Genomic DNA, 21,832 nt, shown 5'->3' on the forward strand with positions numbered 1-21,832 from the left:
ATTAATGAAGTCAACCCAGAAAGGCCCATGAGTAGGTCCATTGTCAGACCTCCTCTTGTGAGACCTAGCTGAATAAATACCCATCCCCTCTCTTGAACCAAAAAACTGAGGTGGAAAAATATTTACCTCCTGGGATTGAAGTAGACCATAGTTAGAGATTACATTGTGGCACCAATCCATACTTCCTGCCACCTTTTGGTAAAGAAAGCTATTCATCTGTACTCCAGAATTCAACATCCACTAGAAGTTTTCCTGGCTCAAGGAAAACATTTCTAGCATGCAATCTGCAGCTACTAAGGTTGGAGATAGAGTGACGTAATGGACCAGTATTGGGAAGAGGCTGTGCCCTCTTGGAGAACGAATAGTGATACAAAGTAAAGGATTCAATCCATATGGAGATTTTTCTAGCCAAACGTGGAGGGATTGGGTAGAAGGTCACAAAGAAATAAGCATAGGTTAATAATCAAGCTCTCACCTTCTAGGAAAGGGGAGAGTAGGGCCTTAATCATGAGTTAATGTCCTTTCAGGAATGCAAAGGTTTACTATGGTAGCATTGTATGTTTCAAATATCTCCCAATTTAGGATCCCTTATCAATAAGCTTCTCTCTGTCTCCTACACCCTAATTGCCATTAAAGGCTAGTCATTAGGCTGAAGTCAGGAAAGAGACAAAGCCCATTGCAGAAGTGGGTGTCACCTATAGTAGAAGGAATCTCAGGTAGATAAAAGGGGGTATTAAGAGGAAAATCTGCTTCTTGTAGTCTGGGGTAATTCTGAGAAAAAAATGAGACAGAAGAGTGAGACAGGCAGCCGTGAAAGCTTTTATGCTTCTCTCTTCCATAGACAAAAAGAGGAGATGGTGCTTCATAAACATGTAAATATTTTTTGAGAAGCCCAAGGATTCGGGCTTAATGGCAACCCCACCCCTCTGGAAAGTACCAGAGTGGAACTGTAAGGGCTAATTCATAATACCATCTGACATGGAGCAGGACCAGCTGAACTGAGTTGGCAGTGGCAGGTGTTGCCATGCTTCTCAGTAGTAGGTTAATGGCATGAAGGATATCCAGAAGTTCCTATATCTGCAGGAAAACAAAGTGTGAGAGTCCTGCTGGACCTAAGGATGGCAGGATATACATACTCCTGTGGGAGATGATTTGAGACTGGGGGGAAGGGATTGGGGGGGGGCGGGCATTAAGACTGCAGTGGTGAATGTCAGCACAAAAGCCAGAAACGACAATAGCATCTCAGACTGGAGAGCACTTCTAATCAACTACTTGCAGCAGAGTTCAGCAGGACCCAAAGAATTTACATGAATGTGAGGCTTCCCATTTCCCTAACCACCACAAAATCATGTCAATCATATCCTTTCCCCATATACTTGATTATATTAGAGAAGGCAGAAAAAGAGGAAATCTGAGTGACTAAGTATATGACCACAGAGCCTGAACATCTGCCTAAAAGGACTGCTAAATTATTGGACAGGACTCAGTTTATTGGGTGATACTAAAATTTATAAACTTCCATTTTTTGATGTAGTTGGTTTTGAAGAAGTTCAGATGAGAAATAATTAAAAATAAAAACTAATTTCTTTGAGCCTCTGAGGACAGTAGAGTAGTTTTATAATCTTATTATATTATATAAACTAATAAGGAAATAGTGTCCAAAAAGCCAATTAAACAAGAAAACTCTTTTATTGATAGAAAAGCAAAACAAATTTTCCATGAATTCTAATATCTGTTTTATTCTGTCTGTTGGATATATTTGAGTTCAAAAATCAGTTTTTCTGTTGCTTTTGTCATTATTGTTGTTAATCTCCCTATGAAAACAACCCAATGAGATCACAAGTATCCCTGCTTCAAACAGGTAGAACTACCTTGATAAGACATTGTCCTCAATTAAAGTTAATTAAATTCTTATTCTTAGCTAAGCATTCCTACATGGCACCAATTGTATTACTAGGTTGGTGACATTAATAAGTATTGATGTCAAGTCATCAAAGCTGTTTCTCAAATGTTATCAAGTAAATCAGAAACCAAATCAGACTGATGTTCAATTCATGATTAAATACCCCTCTATAGATAGGTCAGTTCATTCTAATATGAACTAAAACATCTGTGAGCCACAATCACTAATTTCAAAAGAAGCATGGCCCAGAAGAGTGGTTTTTCAAATTCAGATTTAAAGTCCAGATTCACAGGGGAATGGACCTGAGGAGCCTGACCAGACTAGATTAAAGTTTCTGGTTCTAATTTAACCTTTAACTTCCACAACTGTCACCCACAGAAAAGCATTTAATGGAAAAAATGGAATTTTAACCATTATCTAATTAATTCAATTGATATAGATAGAAATGGTGGAAAAGTCAGATGCCAAAATGTTTTTTAAAAAGCTAATTTATCCATATTTTCCAAAAACTACATACCAAACTAAACAGATAATGGTCATATTTTCACTTTACCTTTAGCTATGCAGATATAAATTGTATTTCCACACAACATATAGGCTGAAAATAAAAAAAAAAAATCAAGCCACAATCCAGGCTTGTGGTCTAGATAGCTCTAAAGCTCCTCTAGATATTTTTGCTTTCCATCTAGATATTTAGACCACATAGGCATGGTCACAAGTTCATTATCATTGCTACATTTGAGTTACTAACTAGGAAAGGAAGCTTATCTAATTACCAACTCCCCGAGCCAAACAAGACTCTCCCCTTTCATTAAATAAAGAGAAAGTCATTCGGATTTAACCCCAGAGAAATACGTACATGCATATACCTGACTTCTCAGTATCCTCTCTGGATAAGAGGATGGAACAACAATTTGGTTTCCATCTCATTCTTGTAACGACAGAAAAGAGAATACAAAAAGTCCATTGTAAATTTGTACAAAATGTATGCATATATAAATACATATCTATGGGTGTATATAAATTCTAAAGAAGATTATATTCATCTACATCTTTAAGATTCAGAGTCCCATACAGTTGACATAATGGTATTCTCTCTCCAATTTTCTCATTTTTAAAAACAATAAGAATCAAGCATGCCACCTTATTAATACTGAGTAGCAAGTGCAGAAGTTGAGCTGTAGCTATAGGGATTTGAAGCAATTCATTTGACGGGACATCAGTGAATAAAATCCTTAAAATAAATTTAGCTATTTCCAGATTGCCTTTTGTTTCATATAAATGAAATCCAAAATGCCCTGTTGGTAGCATCCCAAACTCCTGAGACTGTCAATTGAGCTCAATAAGATGCAATGCTCTAAACAGGGTCTGTGCAAATTGCTTGGGTATGTGCTTATTGCAATGATTTGGTGTGGGGACTGGTATTACTAGAATTTCATGTAATTCACTATCTCATAAAAAATCTCAAGTGACACCACCAGAAGCTTAGAATTCTGAGTATATGAAACTCAGCATGAAATTTGACTCACAAACCACATCATCTTTACAAAGAGCACTGTTAAAAATATTAAACCACAGTCAGTTAATGGAGAAAGGCATACATATTTAAAGGTGCACAATAAGAGCATATTATGGATGTGTGCCCATGTTTAGAGGTATCAAGATGTTTTTTAAACAGTATACATAATGCTTTTATTTCTCCTGTTTCCTCTATTTCTTTGGGGAAAAATTATATAGGACAATTTCATAATTACCCCCTAGAGTGTACAGGCTGCTCCTTGGAAGGGGATTATTATTGCATGCCTTGAATGCACTGTGATTCATAAGGCAAGAACGTAAGAGTAGCTTCAGCACCAAGGAAATGGAATCATCATCCAGCACTGCTCACAACAGAACATCTTATTGCTTCAATAAAATGGGAAATTATTCACTGTAAGAAGTGCACCAAACAAGAGGGAGAAAGTAATATCCATGCACTTAGTGGAGCTTATTGGAAATGAGGAAGCTCCCTTCTGAGTCCCTGATTCTGTTCAAATTTCAAGTCCAAAAGTCATTCTGTAATAAGGTATTAAAGGGCTACAGCTGGATGAGGGTGAGCCACAAAACTTAATGGACTTTCTTCCTCACAGTGCCTTAGTCATTCTGATGTACAGTGTGGAGCTCTGATGCACTAAAGGATTCCCTAGTGGCCTGAGGGAGTTAATGCACTCTTTTACCTATTACTAGGAAGTGACTAAGGCACTGGAGAGAATCTGGTTCATTGTTTAATATATTGAACCCAAAGATTATACCTGGTCTTCCTAATATTACAACATGGCATGCTTAAATGATGATCCTCTGTGTTTCAGGAAAGGACGTGAGTGAATATCTAATGGACGGTTAAAGTTAAGCTTATTAAATTATTTGTATAAAAGATGCAGGTTGAGCTTGGGCAATTTAACAGATGACCTAAAACCTCAGAGGTAATATTTTTCTCTAGATAAGAGCACAGAAGCCTGGAACCAACACAGAGAACCTAGAATTAATAGTTATTTGGAAGAGGGATGCACATAGGGGCACTGTTGCCTTACACCGTGCGGGTTGATAAGAATTTTTTGATTGATTCATTTTCATTCATATATTATCCAAATATTTAAATAGCTGTCAAAAAAATTGGTTCCCAAGAAAGGATGCCACTGCATATATTTAAGATTGCAATATGCTTCTGGCTCCTTCTATCATCAGTCCAAGGGAAACAAAGTGGTAAATAACCATAGGTGGACCCCATTTCAAACATAGATGGCCTTCTCTGGCATCAGGAGAGAGAATAAAAATATTGATCTTTCCTCTCACTTTGTTTTTCTCTCAACTATTTTTTTTGTGTGTGTGTATCCAGTGAAGGTAGGTAAGCCAGACTGAGAAAGAGAAAAGAGCCTTTCCTTCACTGCATCTCAGATGCAGGCACAAATTTTTTACTAACAAGCTTCATATATTTTTTTTTATCCTACAAGTAGTTACTGGGTTTAACTTCTCATGAAATTTGCATGTCCTGTCATCCAAATTGCCCAATATCCCCACCAGTCTCACCCCCAAACACATACAGTACAAGCAAGCACACACACCACTGCCTCCAGGTGGTAATTGCATGCAGGGAGGACTACAGGCACTGTTTAAATATTAACCATGTTTTAATAGATGGCATTCCTGCACATCCATTATTTGTTTGTTTTCTGTTGTGGTTGTCTCTGTTACTCGCAAAAGAAAAAAAGAAAACATATGTGTTATCTTTTTATAACAGTCTACTACAGAATAAGGTACAAAAGAACACTTCTGGAAACAGCAGAAGCCAGGCCTGCCCACTGAATTGCTCATCCAGTGGTAACCATTATATCAACAGCTGGAAATTAAGAACAAGACTATACAGTTTGGAGGATGTAGTACAGAACTATAGTTTGTTTCTGTATTTGGTACCAATATAATAAATATATAACAAAGGTGCACTTGCTCTAAAAATTAAACAGAAACATTCTGGTTGGTTAGATACTGCACTTTCAGTACTGCACATCACCTAGTACTTTTTTTTTTGTACAAAAAAAGGTTAACTTATGCAATGTTTAATAATAAAACCAATAGTACACGCAAACCCGATCGTAGAAAAAGAAGAAAGAAACCAACAAAAAGCTAAAATAGTCACTTCCCAAAACAGCCCCTCCTCTGCCTACACAACCAAAGAAACCAGTCCTGTGAAGCAATTTCAGCACCACACCTGTCTGGACAGCTTCTGGATCCTTTATGAATCCCGAAAATGCCACAAGTCAAAGGTGAACAGCTGGGGGCGGGGCAGAGAGCTAAAGCAGCAGATGTTGTTTTTCTTTCTTTCTTTCTTTCTTTCTTTCTTTCTTTCTTTCTTTCTTTCTTTCTTTCTTTCTTTCTTTCTTTCTTCTTTTGCTTTCTGTTTCTTTCTTTCTTTTCTTTCAACCCATTTAAAGATTTTCGGCCAGCGAGGGACATTTCTAAAAGTAAATTTTTAAATGCCTGGTCCTGGAAAAAGGAATGGTTAACTAAGGGGTGAGAAAGAGGGCTGACCAGAGACCAGTACATGTCATACACGTTTGTCTGGGACTGTCTCTGTGGCCTCTTGTAGTTCTGGTGCTTAATGTAGACATTTTCTTTAAAATGTACTATTGCCTGAGCCCGGCGGAAGGTGGGAATGGGGAAGGAGGGAAGCTGAAGGAAAAGTGAAAGCTTGGGTGGGGGTGGGGGGAGATGGAAGGAAGGGAAGGTAACTGAACCTTAACTTGACAGCTATGTACAACACACCGGGCCCCCTCCACTCCCTTTGCTCCAGGAATCAATGCCTCTTTTATATTTGGTAGCTTGTGCGGTTTCTCCTCCTTATTGTGTGTGTGTGTGGGGGGGGTGCAGGGTGGAGAGGGAAGACGCATCCTTCATTGACAATGAGAAATTATGTGATTTGTCATGCGCTTGGATTGTGTTATTAGTATTATAATAATTACTATAAATATTAATAATAAAGTATTATCAGCGTTATTTCTTCTTCCGAGACTTTCCTCGCCCAATATTTACAAATACCGCACAGTGCCTCGGCGGAGGAGAAACAGAGTAAGGGGAGGGCAGAGACGGAAAGAAGGAAAAAGAGAGGGAGGCCAGAGAAAAGTGGAAGAGGAAAGATGGAGGGGGAGAAAGCAAGGACGGCAAAGATGCTGGAGATGAGGAAGGGGAGGGAAGAGGGGGCTAAATGATCAGGACAGTACCACCGTTTGCAAAAGGCCCTCGCCAGCTGTGTCCAAACAGGAGGAGGCTGCTTGTGCTCCTTGCGGACTGGGGGCGGGTGGTGGAGCCGGAGGAGCACAGGGACCCTGGCACGGGAGGCCAGGGGACAGAGACGAAGAGGAGGCGTCGGAGGGGGTGCAGAAGGCAAAGTCCCGGGGCTGCCTCTCCAGCCGGGTTTCTTTGGCTTGGGCTGGGGCCTGGCCGCCCGCCGGGGGCAGCCCCCTGCCGCCGCGATTGCTGCTGCAGTGATCCCGCTCGTACTCCTCCTGAGCCCTCTGCATCTTCCGCTTCTTCATCCTGCGCTTGTGGATGTGGAAGGTGGAGAGGGACAGCACGATGAGGCAGAAGATGAGGGTGACCAGGACGATCAGCACCAGCGTGGAGGAGAAGGACTGGAAGAGCTGCTGTCCCACCTGCGTGATGCAGGTGCCGCCTCCGCTGGCGCCTGTACCCGGGCCGCGGGCACTGGCGTTGCCGCTGCCGCTGGCGTTGGGGGAAGCAAAGGTCCGGTTGAGGAGACACGGCGGCAGCGCCAGCCTCAGCTCCTTGGGCGCCCGGGCACTCATCGGCGCTGGGCTGGGAGGGGCCGGGCCCACCAGACTTCCTCTCTCAGGCACACGGTTCCCACCAGCCAAGAAGAGGACGGAGCCCACGCCACCCAGAACTACTCCCTGGTGCGGGAGGGGATGCGCGCGCGGGCGAAGGGCCGAGGGAGCAGCCGCGGGCGAGCAAGCCGGCGGGGAAGCGAGCGGCGCCCGGGAGATCCTCGCCGACCCCGCCTGGAACGCGTGTCCGCGCGCCCTCTTCCTTTCCCAAGGCACCAGGCTGCAGAGAGAACAGGCTCAGTTAGGACCCCGGCCGCTGCCCTGGGGGGCGCGGAGGGCCGAAGGCGCGGCCCCCGGGCACCCCGCGTCCGCCGGGCGCTGCCCGCCTGCTCCGCAGCCGCCGACCCCGCCCGCCCCCGGCCGCGCGCCCTCGCCCCCCGCTGGCAAGGGGTCTGCGCCCGCCCCGCCGAGAGCCAGATTACTCAGCAGATGAGGCAGCTCCCGGCGCCCCCACAACTTTCTAATTGCAACAGACACACCGCCGCCCCGGAACGCGGTCCCTGCCGCCCGAGCCCCGCTCTCCCCCTTCCTTCGCCCTCCCGGTGGATGTCTCCCCCTGGATCCTACCTTCCCTGCACCCACCCCGGCCGCCGGGCGAGCGGGCTCCGGGTACGCAGTCCTGCCTGCTCCTCCCTCCCCCTCCAGACTCTTCTTCCCTGGCCGGCTTCAGAGCCCTCAAGTCCCATTCCCATGGGGGCACCACAGCAACCACATCCTACTCCGCCTCTGTCCGTGGCCGCGGCTGCCGCGCTGGATCGCGCTCCATCCTTTCTTCTGCCTCCTTCCCTGGTACCTCCCCCCACACACACCAGGAAAAAAAAAAAAAAAAAAAAGGCAGCTGAAACACCTTTTTCTCAGCTAAAGCACGTCCCCGCAAACGCCCCCTTCTCTCCGTCTCCCTGTGCCCCGCACTCGGCAGTATCCTGCTTCTTTCTAGGGGGACGGGAAACGGAAGGCAGAGGGTTCTCGTTCGCAAAGTTTGGGGAACGGACCTCCCCTCCAGCCTTCCCAGCCCCAGCCGAGGCTCTGTGCGGGGACCCGAGCCGGGTAGACCCGCAGCGCGCAGCACAGCCCCTCGCCCGCCCTTCTCCAGAGGCAGCTGCAAACTGTTGCACTGCGGAGCAGAGGGGAGGCGCGCGAGCCGGGGCCGGGCCGGGTGGGGGCCGAGGCTGCCGCGGGGGGGCCTGCGCAGGCCGCCCCTCTCGCGCCCCGCCACCCGGCAGCTGGGACCTTTAGCGGCACCGCGTCCCTTACCTGGGCCACTAGCTGGCTGCAGGGAGGGAGCCCCCGCCGCGCGGCTGCAGTGGCGGCTGCAGAAGGCGCGGAGTGAAGGGGCCGGCGACCGAGCCCGGCTGCCGCTGCCGCTGCCGCCGCCGCTTCGGGGAGCTCAGCTCGCAGCCTATTGCCAGAGAGGCCGGTGACGTCAGGCAGCCACCGCTAGGGCTCCAAGCCACCCCTCGGGCCCCCACCCCACCCTCATACCCCAACATCTCGTCCTGGCAGAGTGAGCCTCTGCCACACGCATTCCTAGTTCCCTGTCCTTCCCCTGCCAGGGGCTACATGCGAGGAGCAACCCCCACCGTGGCACCGGGAGCAGCCCACCTCTGCACTCCTATGCCTCGGAAGGAGGAAGCCCTGCCCTCAACCCTTTTCCACATGGTCCCAGGAACACGTTTTTACACCCCAGAGAGCCATCTCCCCCCCCCCCCCCCCCCCGGGTACACATTTGATTCCTCTCTCTCTCTCTCTCTCTCTCCTCGGCTGATGAGGATTGTTCTCCTCTGCAAGCCTGTCTATGCTGGCCTGGTTCTGTACGGAAACTGCGTGAATATGAGAAATGAGAAGGGCATTTCTGAACGCGTGTGGCAGAGCATAAAATACAAACCTGAACACGTATTTAGTCACGAACAATGCAAATTAACCGTTTTCCTCTCCACCAGAGTCTTCAACTTACCTCTCACTCCACCTGACTCATGTTTCTCCTCTACTCACTCACACACTCATCTTCAGGCCCAAAACCCACTCCATATATTCAACATTCATTCTCTTTTAATGTGTGCTTTGTGTGCTCTCGTGAGCACACAAAGCACACACAAGGCTTATAAGACAGGAAGGCAAAAACAACTCAGAGGAGTACAGAAATAAACTGTCCTATGAAAATTTTGAGTGTACCCCTTACTTTGCGGTAGTGTTAACAATAGCCTTTCAGCGAAACAGATAGAACTTCCTGCAAGATTCTCATCAGCCTGCCTAAATCTAGGCAGAGATTAATCAACTCTTGCTTTAGGGCCTTTGGAAATACATGAACAGTACATCAGGTTACAGTAGGCAACTTTAAAATGAAGTATTCTCATTTTTATATAGGAGGAACCAGCTTGGAATAGCCGTAAAGACACTGTATGATCTTAGGAAACATTCCATTGTCTTATAAAATGTGCCCTTCCTTCTTCTCTCACTGTCTCGTTTTCTTCCCACCTTTGAGTCTAACATATTTACTTGCAAAATTGAGTGGTGCAGTAAATATTGCTTTTTGCTACTCTGCATCCAAACTGGGAGACAGCAGGGATGACCAACACCTCCCTATCTGCCTGCTAGTAGACGGTTTTATAAAAAAGAGGGTTTGACACAGGGAGCAAAAGTTTGTTTGTCTGTAATCTGGGGGTCCCTTTTGACCCTGTGTTCCTATCTGGTCCTACTCCAATCTCTCCTTTTCCTCTCCTTGCTCATGACTTACATATGAAGGAAGAAATGCATCATCTCTCCTCAAAATTTTGTTTTCATTCATTTGAATAAAAGCCATCAGATTTGTCTTCATAATTGTCCCAATAAAAAAGTTATCCCTATTTAAGCTAATATCAGTACATGCTGAATAATGCAAGAACGTCTCAGAGCACAGATTAATGCCCTTGGCTGCCAGATTCACATTGTTAATGATGGCCAGTGACCCCAGCGCTGGCTTAGCTTTCCTGCCTAGAATGAGGGCACCCAATGCCCTGTAAAAGCCACCTGCCATATTTGGACATTCTGACTTTGATGGGCTCAGGGGATGGAATGGTGAGCCTTGTGATCACTAAGTGAGACTTCACCATTAACGCTTGACATGCAATGCCCCATTTTTGTACACTCTCTTTGCTCCTGAAAAGTTGAGTTTAATCAACATTTTGTAAGGCAAATCCAATTTTGAATACTCCAAAAAAGAGATGTGGCTATTTAAAGAGACTCTTTAGAAAAACTGTCTTGTAAAGCAAAGAATCTTTACATAATTAGAATTAACTCTCACTGGTCTGTTTTCTAGACTTGGGAGAATGAGTTATCTGGTTTTCCCAGTGAGAAACATGCATAGCTTTACAATATATTGTAATGTATATAAATAATATAAGTATTATTTATTATAGGTTCCTTTGCACACCAAGCTTCTAGGACATGTGAGTAGGCTGCCATTGTTCTTATTCTTTTGTTATAAATGATAACCATCTGTTATGCCATGAGTGCTAAAAGTGTCTGTACCATTTTACACAACCTATGAAAAGACAAGGTCTTGCTTTGTAGAACTTATAATCTACAGCAGATGAATGTGATCCACAAGACAATAGTATTTAACTGGAAACGATTTAGGTAAAGACATCAATTTTCAGGTCAAAAGCTCAGCACACTCCCCCCCCCTTCTCTTACAAGAAGAATAGGCTATATAGTTTAATAATTTGTTCATACCCAGAGAATGAATGTGCACATAGACTTTGATGTCACTGGGTAGTAGAATCCAAGCCCCGGGAACACTAGTGACAGTAAATATGCACACCTCTTGGTCCAGAGGAAGTGAGCCCACTGAGTTGCTCTATGATTTTGGAACATCTGGCACAATGGCAAGACTTCTTCTAGACAACACGCTGTCCCTGTTCTCAGCACCAAAGTTCTCAAGCCACACTTTCAAGATCAGAGGGCCAAAAAGCTTCTGAGATTCCCAGCATCTTCCCTTTGTAATAGGAAAGGCCCTCTTGACTTAGGCACCTTCCAAATATTCAGAGCATATAATACTTGCTCTCAACTTCAATGAGAGATCTCCATCTAGCATAGAGAGAAGTGCCACATGGGTTCTTGGTACTGAATCAATAATGACAACTAGTGCTGCTATTATTATCTCAAAATACCTACTATGTGCCAGGCTGTAGTAGCATTGATCCTTAACCTAACCTTGCAAAGTTATTTTTGATAAAATAAAAATGATATTCATTCATTCATTCACTTATTTGCTCAACAAAAACATTTGACTACCTGCTGTAAGTCAGCTGAGGAAGCTAAAGCTCATGGAAGCTAAAGACCATGCCGAGGTCGCTTAATCACTTAATTAGTAAGTATATTATAGATATCAAACCTAAGCAAACTGATGCCAAAATTAGTATTCTTTTCATATTCTCTCTCTCTCTCTCTCTCTCTCTCTCTCTCACACACACACACACACACACACACATGCACACACTCTAATTCTATCCGTATTTCAATTTTATCTATCTACAAGTATAAACAAGGAAAGTCAGAGAAAAGCACAGCTGTTTGATTGAGGCAGAGGAAGGGAGATACAAAGCCCCATTTGGGAGGTCTCCCCCACTCCCTCAGCAGCAGTCCACCAGACACTCCACACATTCCCTTGGACTGAGCAGAGTCCACTTGGAAAGCCCTGCATGTACCAGGTTATCTAGGCAGATCATTTGAGACCACGGCAGCATGATCCACGTGAGGCCCCTTGCAGATTTACAGGGGCTTTGCAGAGGATGTTCGGGTCCTGACATTCTACATAATCATCCACCTGGACTTTCCTGCATTCCTACAGAGTGTACTCCATAGGCTGCCATGCTGCTGTTAAATCAACTGCTGTCCCATCCTAGCCAGCAATTAATTAATAAACAAAGTAATGACTGAAGCTCTAGACCTTGTTCAAAGCTACCTAGTTTTACTCTGATTCAGTTTTCTCATCTGTAAAATGAGAATAGTATCTTCTCTGCAGTGTTATTTTATGTACTAAGCATATTCTAAGCATTCAGTAAATGGTAGTATTTTACACTATATAGAAAATTACTAGGATTAATATTTTATCCCTAAGAGTGGGAGCATTATATTGATTTGGACATCAAAATTCAGGAGAATTTTGATCAGTTTGAGTATCCTTTATGGGAGCGTAACTGTAAGTAAAGGGATCAAAAACAGTAACAGATAATGAGTAGTTCAGGGAACTAAAAATATTAATCTTAGAGATAGAAAGACATCAGAGATGCAGCAGAGGATCTTCAAACGTTTGGAGCATCATCAATAGAAGATGAATTTATCCTACTCTATGTACTTACAAGAGAACTTAAATATAGTAGAACAGATAAAGGGTACAAAGTATTTTTTCAATTCATGATTTTGGTATTGGAAAATCCTTTCTAATCATGCAGAAGACTGTTATCAAGACCACCAGTCTTCAAAATGGGAGACTCAGATCCCTGAGAGTACATTAAGATATTTCTAGGGGTACATGGGTATGTATAGTTTTCAAGGAATCATTTCCCAAATCCTCAAGCTCTATGTGTCCTTTTCTCTAAATGTATCTAAGGTTAGCATTTATTCTTTGTCACCACTCCTTGCATTTTTCCTACTTTATAAAAGAAGACCCTACATTTGCCAATCCTCACCCAACATGCATTCCCCAGGGTATAAGAACAAAGGAATACCATGAGGTTGTATAATTCTTGAGACGGTGACAGCAAAGCATAAAGATCATCTGTAAGAAATAGTGATAGGACGGTGCCTTATTTCATCCAGGTGACAGACTCATTTTAAGGCTCTATGTCTACCCATATTTTGATTTATCTTAGGATTTAGAAGTGAGAAGTTGTCACAGGGATACAAGTATTCTAGTTTATTTAAATTGAAAAAGGAATCCAGACTTTTCACCTAAAAAGTAAACCTCATTTGTCTATTTTGATTAACAATTTGAACTGCATTTACCTGATAGTATGGAAGATATATTATACAAATTGAATGAACTAAATCTATCAATCTGATGTTCTGACAAGTATATTTAAAGTACACACATGATATGGAATATGCTAGACATTAAATTCTTTACAAACATTACGATTAAAAAGTTTGGGCAGCTCCGGGTGGCTCAGCGGTTTAGCTTCGCCTTCAGCCCAGAGTGTGATCCTGGAGACCCAGGATCGAGTCCTACATCGGGCGCCCTGCATGGAGCCTGCTTCTCCCTCTGCTGTGTCTCTGCCTCTCTCTCTCTCTCTCTCTCTCATGAATAAATAAATAAAATCTTTAAAAAAAATTAGATGTCAAATTCAAACGTCCAAAGGAATCCGTGATTTTCCAAAATTCTTTTAGGGAATATTCAGGAGAAAAAAACTTTGAAGATTTCTATTCCAAAGTGTCCAATTCCTGTGACACCATCTGGAAAGTTTCAAATGCAAACTAAACTGACCCATCAGGAGGGTTATAAAGATTTCATACTAGGGTAAGAGTTTAAACCAGGTGGCCGCTCTAAGTTTAGGAAAGACTGAGACCCTACACATCTTTATATACCTATCAAGGTACTTCTAATCCCTAGTTGCCTAAATTTGTGCTTTGTCCCTTTATGTCTCATAATAAAGCACTGTCTAAAAGCCTAAGACACACTGAAATTTGGGTATTTGTACCAAAAGTCAAGATTTGTCATGCTACATTATCCTTGACTACAAAAATCATTCATTAAACAAATAGTGTGTCCCTATCATGTGCCACAAATTACACTAGGTGCTCAGGGTATCACTGACCAAGGGAAAGCCTCTGTAATCTGGCTTACAGACATGATTATATTCTGATTATCTGACCAATGGCAAAAAAAAATGCTAACATTCTTCTTTTTTTCTAATATTTTTAAAGAAAATATCACTTGCATCAAAGAACAGAAGAATGTAAACTATGTAGACTGATGGATGTGAAGCCAGAGAGGTCGATGGGTAAAGATAGATGGACCAGCAGATGTCAAATAATTCATAAGATCTTCGTGACTAACAGTTCCTAGAAAATGAGAGTTTTGGGTCATTATCAGAAAGTCAGTTGCACATACTTCTTTCAAGTGCTACACAGTCCGTGAATTTGCCTTTCATGAGAAAGGTAAGCTGGAAATATTTCCACCATGCACAACAAGGTATACTTTAGACCAAGGTTTCTCAATCTCAGCAGTACTGGCATTTTGGGTCAGATAATCCTTTGTTGTCAAGAGATTGTCTTGTGCATTATAGACTCCTGTGGTAAGCAGAATTCTCAAGATGGTCCCCCCTCTTCCAGTTATTCTATCAAAAGCTAATGAGGACTGCTGTGATGTAATTAAAGTTCCAAATAGATGACTTTCAGTTATTATTCAGATAGCCCTGATCCAATCAGGTGAGCCCTTTAAAAGAAGAGTTTTCTCTGGCTGCTGGGCAGAAGAGAAGTCAGAGATTCAAAGCACAGGGTTGGGGCGGGGATGGGGGTGTGTTGGGGGCAGTTCAGCATGCTGTTGTTGACTTAGAATATGGAGGGGGAATTTGAGCAATTTCAGATGGGCGCCCTTTAGGAGCTAAGAATGTCTGACAATCAGCAAGGAAATGGGGACTTAGTCTTAAAACCACAAGGAACTGGGATGCCCGAGTGGCTCGGCGGTTGAGCGTCTGTCTTTGGCTCAGGGTGTGATCCTGGAGACCCAGGATCGAGTCCCACATCGGGCTCCCTGCATGGAGCCTGCTTCTCCTTCTGCCTGTGTCTGCCTCTCTTTCTCTGTGTGTGTCTCTCATGAATAAATAAATAACATCTAAAAAAAAAAAAAAAAAACCCACAAGGAACTGAATTCTGCCAACAACATCAATGACATTAAAAGAGAATTCTCCCCCAGAGTTTCCATATAAGAGCTCAAATTAACCAACACCTTGATTTCAGCCCTGTGATACTCGAAGTAGATACCTGGTCAAGCACCCTTCCTAATCTCCCCAGACTTCTGACCCACAAGATTATGGGTTAATAAAGCAGTGTTGTTGTAAGTTGCTATGTTACATAGTGATAAGAAACTAATCCATTTGTTTGGTGGCATCCCCAGCCTTTACCCACTAGATGCCAGTAGTACCCCTCCCCGGGGTACCATCAAAAACAGCTCTAGACAAATGTCATAGAGATGGTGGTACAAAATCACCCCTGGTTGAAAACCACAGCCCTAGACATACTACTTGTCTCTGTACAGTTAGGAAACACTGGTCCTAACCAGTGTATAGACGGGCACCTTGAGCCTTACCCATATTTTATGACCATTTCAATTACTGTTTTCTCTGAGTTGTTGAATTTGATCAAGATGAAACGAGACCATCAGGAATTCTCTAATAAGTCAATCTATAACAAATTTTAAAAACATCAGTTCCCAGAGGTCAAAGAGAAGAAAAGCATTTATTTGGAGGAGGAGAATAAATGATTTCAACAAAAAATTGTTGCCTTCCATGTTAAACGAAGATTCACACAAAGAAAGAGGAAGTGATCTCACTAGATTTGATTATGGATTTGGATTTTGTTTTCTACCACACAAAAATACACAGCAAGAGAGAAACACTTGGTTTAGGTCACAGATGTGTTGCTGAGCCCACTCAGGGCTCTTGAAGATTCTGATGGAACACAGTGATGGTAAGTGACTTATTGCACATCTCAATTCCTCCTGTTTCTCTCTTCCTTATTAAGCAAACGTTACTGTACTTATTTTGAGAATAAAGAAAGCAAGCCTCATGCTTTCAACCTTTTGTCTCTTACGATCTTTTCTTCTCCTCCATTGTCTATCTACCATTTTATGCTTGCAAAAGAAAACAAATGAAACAATGTTACAATATGGCTTTAAAATAGCCTGGGAGTTATCAACCACCAAATAAGGTGGGCTAGAAAATACACACATGAGACAACAAAGATTTCTTCCTGCACTCTATGCTACCTTTTCTCTAGGTCAGTTGCTATCCATTATGCTTTTCATTTTTGTAACAGAACATATAGAGAGAAACCTAGAGTGTTTCTGAGGAAGACAAAGGCAACAATGTATTAGAAGGGTCATGCTGAACAGACACATCTGATGCAATCAAATGAAACTTTGTTTTTTGGTTTGTTTCACTGTACCTTTAGAGACTGCCCAGAAATAGTTCCTCTGCCACTAAATAGAAATTTAATAGGTACATAATTTTTTGGATCACTTTTAGTTAAAAGACATTCTTATATCCTTTTAAATCAGAATACAAGGCCAATTCAATAAGTAGAACATCTTCACACAGACACTTAATAAAAATTCAAAACCCAATTAATCGCATATTTTCTCTTTCCTCACAAATTTAGCTTATTTTAGACTGAAAGCCTAGAGGCATGATAAAGGAGTAACATTTAGCTTCTTCTGTATTTCTCTGACTTGTATGTCTCTTCCATTTTCTTCACCAACCATTCCTAGATTGCTAGTTTCTTATCTCTCCGGTGTCAAAGCAGAGGGAAAAAATGGTAAAGGGATAGGAAATTTTTACTTGGTCTTCTGTCCCAAGATGACTCTACACTCCTGGGGCTAATAGATGTTCAGGATGACTCAGGATGGAGAATTTCCTCCTTGACCTGTTTTACATTCATCCCTTCACTTAGCTGTCACTGGTGACTACTTCCTCATCCCTAGAATCTCATATTTCTTTCAGTTTCTAGCTGTTTAATCTTAAGGGAAAATTGGGAAAGAGTGTTCAACACCCACCTAAGAATATCCCCATATGAGGAGCAAGAGAGCTGGGCATTTTTACACTAATGGTATCTCATTCGCTGCAAGCTATTATTTTTCAAACTTGGAGGAACTATCCCAGCAGTATGGTAGAGTCCATGAGAGGAGTCCTGCCCAAGACCTTAAAGCTGCTGTCATGGGAGAATGTTCCAATTCAAAAAATTCTGTTTATCCAGCCTTATACTCCTCACTGTTGGGGCAGCACCCTCAAAGCCCACTTTCAGGTATAATGTTCCTGATTCTATAAGGACATATTAGCCAAGTCTTGAAGCTCTTCTGTTAATGACCCCTTTTTTCCCTGGGGCAGCGAAAATATTTTCTCAGGAGCTCAACCTGAGTTTTGACCGTAGTAGTTGTTCTAGAACCTATGAAGCAAGTAAAGGTAAACCTTAAGGAAGGTAAGTATCATCTTATGACGTGTCTGCCTCTTCATGATTTCTAGGCAATAAGAATCTGCAATCCTGTAACAAGGGGAAGGAAACTTATTTTCATAGACCCAGGAATTCAGGAGAATCTGTTAATTCAATGCTCTCAAGTACATCAGGCCCCAGTATCCTCATCTCAGGCCTCAAGGCCACAATCCTCCCACACCGAGGCCCTTGATTTTAGCATAGGAGACTTGCTAGGGCTAAGAATCAAGTCTCTGCAATTCTATTTTTTTCATACTCAGGTGGGTCTGCCTTTTGACTACAGGAAATATGGTCTTTTAAATGCTGAATTAGAGGTTTTCTGGGCTTCACATGGAGACCAGTTTGTTGATTAGCTGAAATGAGGTGGTCATTTTCCTTCAGTGCCACTGTGACCATTAATATCAATTCCATAGTCATCATTACCACTGCCACCATATCTAAAACATGCTTTATATTATGTAAGCCTGTTTCCCATTCCAATTCACCACAGATGAAAATATTCATAATTGTGATGCTCAGCATGCCAGGGCTTACCATCACCTCTCTTATCATCACCAATTATAGAGCCCTTTTTGTGATCTGGTTGGCAAGTTCCAGAATCCTATAAGAGTATTCTTTCTTGGACCTCTTCTATTGCCAGGTGTCTTAGTCTGAGTTCCTCCAGAAGTGGTAGACATGAAGGGGGGATGTGAATGCAAGTAATTTATTTGGGAGTTGCTGAGAATACCAGTAAGGAAATGAGGGAAGAAGAGACAGCAGTAAAGGAGTACAACACAAAGCCCATTAATACCAGAGTTTTATCCCATCAGGAAATTTGGGAAACAGCATCAGATGCATACCTCAGAATCTTCCCTGCCTAGAAACAAGGGAATTGTGGTATTTGTAAGTATACAAATACATTTCAATTTCAAGTCAATCTTAAGACTGCTCCAGAGGAATTAATTCTCTGACACATCTAGCCTACTTCACCCTCAGGCGGAGTGGCATGTTCTAGAAAAATCCTTAGGAACAGAGTCATTAGTAATTAGAAGTCAGCAGGAGCATACTGAAAGTGAAGGGTCTAAGGAATATGTGTGAAGTGCTGAGGACATCTGGTATTAGTTCCCTCATCTGGAGCACATTTACTCAGCGGGAGACACTCAGGTACCTTTGCCCAGAATGAGATCAAGGAATGCAGATTAATGCAACTTGAGCAAGCCTCCCCTGGTTCTGCCACCAGAGCATCTGTCAGAATTTGTCCTTTACCTTTCTTTTTTTATTAAAAGATTTTATTTATTTATTCATGAGAGACAGAGAGAGAGAGGCAGAGACACAGGCAGAGGGAGAAGCAGGCTCAATGCAGGGAGCCCGATGCGGGACTCAATCCCGGAACTCCAGGATCACGCCCTGTGCCAAAGGCAGGTGCCAAACCACTGAGCCACCCAGGGATCCCCTCCTTTAGCTTTCTTGCCTAAGAATGTGACCCAGGTATACACAGTTTCCCTCCCCACCAACAACTGCAGCAACACATACATCTAACTCTCCACAGAGCTTCTACATATGAAGTTAAGCCTCATTCGGCCAAGGCAGAGGAAGGAAGGGGTAGACTTTCAGCAGAGTAGCACCCAACTGCCAGGAAATATCTTCCCACCTCTCCCTGATTATGACTCTTTTTTATATCTTTGATATGGTTAAGAGACCAAGGATCATGAAGAGGGTTATTACATATTTCTGTTATAAATTATCACACGTGAAAATGAAGACTGGTCTCACACTGCAGGGATTCTACACCTCAGTAGAAATGGAGGCAGGAAGAATGCTGGTCTGATACCCTCTTATAATAAGTAGCAATTGGGACCAGCCTCAAACAAACATCCCTATACATAGTCTTTGAAGGGAACAGAGCATGTAGAAATTTTTCAAAGTGATTTTACCATGGACGGTGATGAGGGTGGGAGGGGATTGTAGAGGGCATGAATATTTACCAAATTCCAAGCATTTTGCATTGGCTTCCTTTTAATTCCTACAACAGCCGTTTGACCCAGGTTTGGCTATTACCATTCCTATGGAGGAACTGGGTTTTATCTTGTCCAGAGCACACACTCGGTTATAACTAGATAGATCTGAACTGAAATGCTTAACTACCTGGCTTCAGAGCCCACAATCATCCATTACACCAGGGACAGAAGTCACCACCTCTAAATCCTACCAGGGACCACGAAGAGAAAATACATGTATCATATATAAAAGAATGAAAATGGCTGACCAAGCAAAACAAAATCTCATGATCTTGAACTGGGTTTGGACCATGAGCCCCTGGTTTGCTGATTTAGACCAATGTCAGTGCAGCAGATTTGAAGGCCGACAACCAGGTACAGATCTAGTTCAGCCACCTCTAATTCTGAAAATTGTGATGAATCATTTAATTTCTGTGTGTCTCAGTTTCTACTTCTATAACATGGGGATAACAAACTTCTACTTTATGATTTCAAAACATATATAGAAATTTCCTGGCACAGAGAAGTCATTAGCCCATGTACATATTCTCCCGTGTACAGTGGGCTTTTAGTCTTGTCCTTTTTCTGTTTTTTAAAATTCCCTCTCTATTCCTAATGATTTTATAGCATAGAAAGCAGAAGAATATGACGGGAACATCCATAGTACATAGGGTTCTACATAGATCTGGCAGGTTATTTGAAATTATGGAGGTATGGAGGGTGGGTGACATAAAGCAACCTTTGCCTGACTCCAATAAGGAATGAAGAGAAATACCATGTGGAAAAGGAGATATGGCCTCTGCACACTCAGGTCTGATGGGCTAGTGAGAAAGGTTAGCATAGATCATTCTTTGTCTCTAATGCTATTTTATTATTGGAAATACAGGTATATTTTCTTTCAAGTAAGTTTATGATCATTATTAACATCAAGAAACTACTAATCAAAAAAGGACAGATAGTCCAATAGACAGTCTTCTATTATTTTTGTATCACAGAACACATTTTTGCATGATTGTGTTGATTTACAAAAATCTTCCAAGTGTTTCTTAAATCCCACATAGGAATGATATCATATGGTATTTGTCTTTCTCTGACTTATTTCACTTCACATAACACTCTCTAGCTCCACCCATGTCATAGTAAATGGGAAGATTTCTTTCTTTCTTTTTTTTTTTAAGTGGGAAGATTTCATTCTTTTTTATGGCTGAGTAATATTCCATTGTGTGTATGTGTATACATAAATATATATCTTTTTAAAAGTTTTTATTTTACTTATAGTTAGTTGACATGCAGTAATAGTAGTTTCAGGTGTACATATAGTGATTCAATACTTCCATACAATACGCAGTATTCATCACAAGTGCCCTCTTTCATCCCCATCACCTATTTCACCCATCCCCCCTCTCCCCACCTCCCCTCTGGTCACCACCAGTTTGTTCCCTAGTTAAGAGTCTGTTTCTTAGTTGTCTCTCTTTTTCCTTCCCTTTGCTCAATTTGTTTTGTTTCTTAAATTCCACATATGAGTGAAATCATATGGTATTTGCCTTCCTTAGACTGACTTATTTCATTTAGCATAATACTCTCTAGCTCCATCCACATCACTGCAAATGGCAAGATTTCAATCTTTGTTATGATATATTGCATTGTGTTAAATAATATTTCATTGTGTATATATGCATATACCATACCTGCTTTATCCTTCCATCAGTCAATGGGCACTTGGACTGTTTCCACAATTTGGCTATTGCAGATAATGCTGCTATAAACACCAGGGTGCATGTATCTCTTTGATTTAGTATTTTTGTATTCTTTGGGTAAATATCCAGTAGTATAATTACTGGATCATAGGGTAATTCTGTTTTTCCACAGTGGCTGCACCAATAGTCCAAGAGGGTTCCTTTTTCCCCATATCCTCACCAACACTTGTTTCTTGTTTTTTTTGTTTGTTTGTTTTTTTTTTTTTTTTTTTTTAGCCATTCTGACAAATGTAAGGTGATATCTCATTGTAGTTTTTATTTGCATTACCCTGATGATGAGAGATGTTAAGCATCTTTTCATGTATTGTTGGCCATCTGGATGACTTCTTTAGAAAAATGTCTATTCATATCTTCTGTCCACTTTTAGGTAGATTATTTGGGTTTGGGTGTTGAGTTTTAAAGGTTCTTTACATATTTTGGATACTAACCCTTTATTGGATATGTCATTGCAAATATCTTCTCCCATTCCATAAGCTGCCTTTTAGCTTTGTTGACTGTTTTCTTCACTGTGCAGAAGAAGCCTTTTATTTTGGTGAAGTCTCAATAGTTTATTTCTACTTTTGTTTCCCTTGCCTCAGGAGACATATCTAGAAAGAAGTTGCTATGGCTAATGTCAACAACATTATTGCCTGT

At 42.2% G+C, this 21,832-nt stretch overlaps 1 protein-coding gene across 5 annotated transcripts; it reads right to left on the bottom strand.

Moving 5' to 3' along the window:
- Positions 1-1,670: 1,670 nt before the first annotated feature.
- C5H11orf87 (chromosome 5 C11orf87 homolog) lies at positions 1,671-8,719 on the bottom strand. Of its 5 annotated transcripts, none has more exons than XM_035717024.2 (3): positions 8,536-8,719; positions 7,849-8,067; positions 1,671-7,501 (listed from the first exon to the last, which is right to left on the bottom strand). In XM_035717024.2, exons 2-3 carry the CDS (start codon positions 7,971-7,973, stop codon positions 6,646-6,648), a joined length of 981 nt encoding a protein of 326 aa, XP_035572917.2. In that variant the 5' UTR covers positions 7,974-8,067; positions 8,536-8,719; the 3' UTR covers positions 1,671-6,645. The 5 variants fall into 5 exon arrangements, with proteins under 5 accessions (XP_035572917.2, XP_025321404.1, XP_025321403.3 ...); XM_025465619.3 differs by having other exon boundaries at positions 7,864-8,074; XM_025465618.3 differs by having other exon boundaries at positions 7,849-8,074.
- Between the last annotated feature and the right edge of the window lie 13,113 nt (positions 8,720-21,832).

This window comes from Canis lupus, chromosome 5, assembly GCF_003254725.2.
Source record: "Canis lupus dingo isolate Sandy chromosome 5, ASM325472v2, whole genome shotgun sequence".
Taxonomy (NCBI): Eukaryota; Metazoa; Chordata; class Mammalia; order Carnivora; family Canidae; genus Canis; species Canis lupus.

Excerpts from the sequence above, each read along its gene's own strand:
- C5H11orf87 (XM_035717024.2), bottom strand. The coding sequence starts at position 7,973 with ATGGGAATGGGACTTGAGGGCTCTGAAGCCGGCCAGGGAAGAAGAGTC. Across the intron at positions 7,502-7,848 it reads CCGGGGTGGGTGCAGGGAAG|CCTGGTGCCTTGGGAAAGGA; the intron begins GTAGGATCCAGG and ends TTCTCTCTGCAG.